The 6,000-nt window shown below is 39.4% G+C and overlaps 1 protein-coding gene across 1 annotated transcript in view; it reads left to right on the top strand.

Moving 5' to 3' along the window:
• The window catches only part of LOC128698411 (lachesin-like), a 258,942-nt gene that overhangs the window by 678 nt on the left and 252,264 nt on the right, over positions 1-6,000 (top strand). Inside the window, exon 2 of the mRNA XM_070085033.1 lies at positions 141-268. Coding sequence (XP_069941134.1) covers positions 141-268 — 128 coding nt within the window. The remainder of the gene's footprint in view (positions 1-140; positions 269-6,000) is intronic.

Raw genomic sequence — 6,000 nt, 5'->3', positions numbered from 1 at the left:
CTGACCATACACCCAGTTCACCTCACTCGCATTTTGATGATGATCCACATACACGCACAGCCTGATGACACATACACACATCCTGCTTACGTCGCACACACATGCACACACCCTGCTGATACTTCCTGGTTCTCCCACAGCTCGTCTCAACGAAGTCAGCACGGATGAGCCTGAACCCAAGTTCGTTGATGCAATAAAAAACGTCACCGTCCCTCTGGGCAGAGAGGCAGTCCTTTCCTGCATCGTCGATGGCCTGGGCGAGTACAAGGTGAGTACTGTCTTAGAGTACATACTTTCTGAGAACCCTAAATTAGTGAACATCTTTGGAGAGTACAAGGTGAGTGTGTAGTTTCTCGTGGAAGTACAGTGTGAGTGTACACTGTATACACAAGCACTTACAAAAGATATTTTGGAGTAGTCAATGAGGCAATCAATTAAATGATTTGAATAATCGTATATTCTTTTGAATAATCATATATTCCCACCACCAAATTTATTTACAAGTTTTTACACTGTATACAGACGGTTTAAGGAGTGGGTTTTAACAAGTGAGAGCGTAAGGATGAGAACTCTACTGAGCTACAGCTTTTGAACACTCAAATAGAGGGCAGACTCAAGTGTTAAACAGCCCGGGGCTTGTGAAGAACTGAAACCTTAAGGTTTCCTCTATATACAAAGTAACCTACCTTGGGGCTCTCTTCCTCACCCTGACTGACAGTTACCCAGTACATTAGTGCACTCATCTATACAGGAAACAAACTACCATGCTTAAAACAGGATATTGATGGTATGCAGAATTGTGATTATATTTCATGCACGTCGAATGAAATAATGTAGTCAGGATATATCAGACGAGAGTACAAGGCACTATCCTGTGAGAGTACAGTTTGAGTGCATTGTCTTTGAAGAGTACAAACTGGGTGTACACTGTCAGGCTGAGCTCAGAGTGTACACTACCTTAGGAGAGTATGAGGCGAGCATACGCTAGTAGAGTACAAGGTGAGTATACAAAATCTTGCATAAGTACAAGGTGAGTGTACATTATCTTAGGAAATTACAAGATGACAGCCATAACTACTCTATTCCAATGCAGCAATATCTTTATAGCAGACATATTTGTGTTGATTGTGTATCGACATCTATGGTCGTTTCATCCATGTAGATTGTGTACCACATAGACTTGTAGGTAAAAAGACACATATGCACTGTTCAAAACATCAAGGAAACGTTTCGCCTCAATTGGCATCTTCAGTACGTTCTTGTAAGTGAGATGTTTGTGGTACTACTTGTAGTAGTCACTCTTAGGACACCTTTAACAATATAAGGGTCAATAATAACTGAGTTAATAATTGGATTAATAATCAGGTTAATAATTGGTTGTTTATTGGGTTAATAGCCTAACAACCACACTAGGGTCACCAATTAATATGGAGCGTGGTGATATTATTCATAATCCCGACCATCTAATAAACTGGGGATAGGCGAGGCTTACCTACAGGGAAAAAAAATCTTCACAGAAGTTGCTGCCCTGCACTAGTAATTATCGGTCTGAGCAACAGAGTTCTACAGACTGGTACACAAATAACCCGCACATAGGAGAGAGGAACTTACGACGACATTATCTGGCTCCATCTCTCTTTTCTCTTAGTGTGACTTCGTAAATGGTCCGAGTCGGACCGAAATGTCGTCGTAAACTTCTTTCTGCTATGTGTGAGTTATTTGTGTATACTTCCAGTCACGGAATTGTGTCTTTTTGTTCTTTCTCACAGGCTGGGATTTCTTCAATCAGCAATTATAAGTCTAAGCAATACATTTGTATAGAAATCCTGCCTATTTTGATTCGGCATTTATCAGTTTTGGCAATAGAGTTGTGCACACCACCGAGGGTTAACTGGTCCTGGGCCTGACTCAAGACACGGGTGTCAGGCCATACATTATTCTCCTCACACTCCGCCTCTACTGTATTTAACTATATTTTCCTTACTCTTTATTGGAGTGAAAAATTTCTGGGTGAGCGAAACATTGAAGGGATAATGCTCTTGTTGAACGAAACATTGAAGTGATAAAGCTCCTGTTGAACGAAACATTGAAGGGATAAAGCTCCTGTTGAACGAAACATTGAAGGGATAAAGCTCTTGTTGAAAGAAACATTGGTGGGATAGAGCTCCTGTTGAACGAAACGTTGAAGGGATAAAGCTCTTGCTAAACGAAACATTGAAGGGATAGAGCTCCTGTTGAACGAAACGTTGAAGGGATAAAGCTCTTGTTGAACGAAACATTGAAGGGATAAAGCTTTCGTTGAACGAAACATTGAAGGGATAAAGCTCTTGTTGAACGAAACATTGAAGGGATAAAGCTCTTGTTGAAAGAAACATTGGAGGGATAAGACTTCTAATGAGAGTAAGACTAGATTATTAAAGCTTCTAGCGAGCGAAACATTGAAGAGATAGGCTCCTAGTAAGCGAAACGTGTCATAATGAAATATTCCAAACATTACACATGTTTAAAAGTACATTTGTCTATACTACATACCTCTTGTGATGCAGCAAAATATTAAACATTTAAATATGCCTTAGATCGGGCAGAAATCGACGCCTTACAGCGAGTGTATGAACAAACGTCCTGTGTAGAGGACACGTTGCACAGAGGCCTCGGTTGTGCTACTGCAAGATGCATTTGGCACTAATTTATTTGTGCCACACCACAAGTCAGCTCAGGAACACAGTAAACTGGCACTAATTTTCTTAAAAAGTGCAGTGTATCGTGTCATGGTAGTTCCCTAGAAATTATGACTAAAATAATAGCATAAATACAGCGAAAATGTTTAAGATATACTTAGATGTACTGAATATATTCCATTTTCGATGTCGTTAAATTTTTGTCAATAGCCAGATCAATGTGCCGCTCCGGAAGCGACTTTTAGCAAGGCATTTGCATAAAGAGAGTTCCGAAGGAGCGACCTACTCTTGAAGGAAGAAATGTGAACCAATATATATTAATATATAGAATAGCAGAAACCAGAACTGTTCCATTATAAAGTGTGAGTGTGGAACGAAAGTCTGTAATTGTTTTACATGATGGTAGGATTGCTGGTGTCTTTTGTCTGTCTCATAAATATGCAAGATTACAGGTACGTCTTGCTACTTCTACTTACACTTAGGTCACACTACACATACATGTACACGTTTATTTATACACACTCATCTGAGTTTTCTTTGATTTTATCTTAATAGTTCTTGGTCTTATTACTTTTCCTTTTATATCCATGGGGAAGTGGAATAAGAATCTTTCCTCCGTAAGCCATGCGTGTTGTAAAAGTCAACTAAAATGCCGGAACCCCTTTTACTGTAATAATTACTAAAAAGAATAAGAAGAAAATTGTCAAAGTGGGAAGTCTGAATGTGCGTGGATGTTGTGCAAATGATAAGAAAGAGATGATTGTGGATGTTATGAATGAGAAGAAGCTGGATGTCCTGGCTTTAAGTGAAACAAAGCTGAAGGGGGTGGGAGAGTTTCAGTGGAGAGGAATAAATGGGATTAGGTCAAGAGTTTCAAATAGAGTTAGAGCTAAAGAAGGAGTAGCAATAATGTTGAAGGATAAGTTATGGCAGGAAAAGAGGGACTATAAATGTATTAATTCAAGGATTATGTGGAGTAACATAAAGGTTGGATGTGAAAAGTGGGTTAGAGTAAGCGTATATGCACCTGGAGAAGAGAGAAGTGTAGAGGAGAGAGAGAGATTTTGGGAAATGTTGAGTGAATGCGTGGGGAGTTTTGAACCAAGTGTGAGAGTAATGGTGGTTGGGGATTTCAATGCTAAAGTGGGCAAAAATGTTGTGGAGGGAGTAGTAGGTAAATTTGGGGTGCCAGGGGTAAATGAAAATGGGGAGCCTTTAATTGAGCTATGTGTAGAAAGAGGTTTGATAATAAGTAATACATATTTTATGAAGAAGAGGATAAATAAATACATAAGGTATGATATAGCACGCAATGAAAGTAGTTTGTTAGATTATGTATTGGTGGATAAAAGGTTGATGGGTAGGCTCCAGGATGTACACGTTTATAGAGGGGCAACTGATATATCGGATCATTATTTAGTTGTAGCTACAGTTAGAGTAAGAGGTAGATGGGAAAAGAGGAAAATGGCAACAACAAGCAAGAGGGAGGTGAACGTGTATAAACTAAGGGAGGAGGAAGTTCGGGCGAGATAGAAGCAACTATTGGCAGAAAGGTGGGCTAGTGCAAGTATGAGTAGTGGGGGGTTTGAAGAGGGTTGGAATAGTTTTAAAAATGCACTATTAGAGTGTGGGGCGGAAGTTTGTGGTTATAGGAGGGTGGTTGCAGGAGAAAAGAGGAGTGATTGGTGGAATGATGAAGTAAAGGGTGTGATAAAAGAGAAAAAGTTAGCTTATGAGAGGTTTTTACAAAGCAAAAGTGTTATAAGAAGAGTAGAGTATATGGAGAGCAAAAGAAAGGTGAAGAGAGTGGTGAGAGAGTGCAAAAGGAGAGCAGATGATAGAGTGGGAGAGGCACTGTCAAGAAATTTTAATGAAAATAAGAAAAATTTTTGGAGTGAGTTAAACAAGTTAAGAAAGCCTAGGGAACAAATGGATTTATCAGTTAAAAACAGAGAAGGGGAGTTAGTAGATGGGGAGATGGAGGTTTTGGGTAGATGGCGAGAATATTTTGAGGAACTTTTAAATATCGACGAAGAAAGGGAAGTGGTAATTTCATGCATTGGCCAGGGAGGTATACCATCTTCTAGGAGTGAAGAAGAACAGGATGCGAGTGTGGGGGAGGTGCATGAGGCATTACGTAGAATGAAAGGGGGTAAAGCAGCTGGAACTGATGGGATCATGACAGAAATGTTAAAAGCATGGAGGGGGGGGATATAGTGTTGGAGTGGTTGGTATTTTTTTTTAATAAATGTATGAAAGAGGGGAAGGTACCTAGGGATTGGCGGAGAGCATGTATAGTCTCTTTATATAAGAGGAAGGGGGACGAAAGAGATTGTAAAAATTATAGAGGAATAAGTTTACTGAGTATACCAGGAAAAGTGTATGGTAGGGTTATAATTGAAAGAATTAGAGGTAAGACAGAATGTAGGATTCCGGATGAGCAAGGAGGTTTCAGAGTGGGTAGGGGATGTGTAGATCAAGTGTTTACATTGAAGCATATATGTGAACAGTATTTAGATAACGGTAAGGAAATTTTTTATTGCATTTATGGATTTAGAAAAGGCATATGATAGAGTGGATAGGGGAGCAATGTGGCAGATATTGCAAGTATATGGAATAGGTGGTAAGTTACTAAATGCTGTGAAGAGTTTTTATGAGGATAGTGAGGCTCAGGTTAGGGTGTGTAGAAGAGAGGGAGACTACTTATCAGTAAAAGTAGGTCTTAGACAGGGATGTGTAATGTCATCATGGTTGTTTAATATGTTTATAGATGGGGTTGTAAAAGAAGTAAATGTTAGGGTGTTCGGGAGAGGGGTGGGATTAAATTATGGGGAACCAAATACAAAATGGGAATTGACACAGTTGCTTTTTGCTGATGATACTGTGCTTAATAGAGATTCTAAAGAAAAATTGCAAAGGTTAGTGGATGAGTTTGGGAGTGTGTGTAAAGGTAGAAAGTTGAAAGTGAACATAGAAAATAGTAAGGTGATGAGGGTATCAAATGATTTAGATAAAGAAAAACTGGATATCAAATTGGGAAGGAGGAGTATGGAAGAAGTGAATGTTTTCAAATATTTGGGAGTTGACGTGTCCGCGGATGGATTTATGAAGGATGAGATTAATCATAGAATTGATGAAGGGAAAAAGGTGAGTGGTGCGTTGAGGTATATATGGAGACAAAAATCGTTATTTATGGAGGCAAAGAAGGGAATGTATGAAGTATAGTAGTACCAAGACTCTTATATGGATGTGAAGCTTGGGTTGTGAATGCAGCAGCGAGGAGGCGGTTGGAGGCAGTGGAGATGTTCTGTCTAAGGGCAAT

Source organism: Cherax quadricarinatus, chromosome 14 (genome assembly GCF_038502225.1).
Source record: "Cherax quadricarinatus isolate ZL_2023a chromosome 14, ASM3850222v1, whole genome shotgun sequence".
Classification (NCBI taxonomy): domain Eukaryota; kingdom Metazoa; phylum Arthropoda; class Malacostraca; order Decapoda; family Parastacidae; genus Cherax; species Cherax quadricarinatus.
This window is presented reverse-complemented; position numbering and strand designations above follow the sequence as displayed.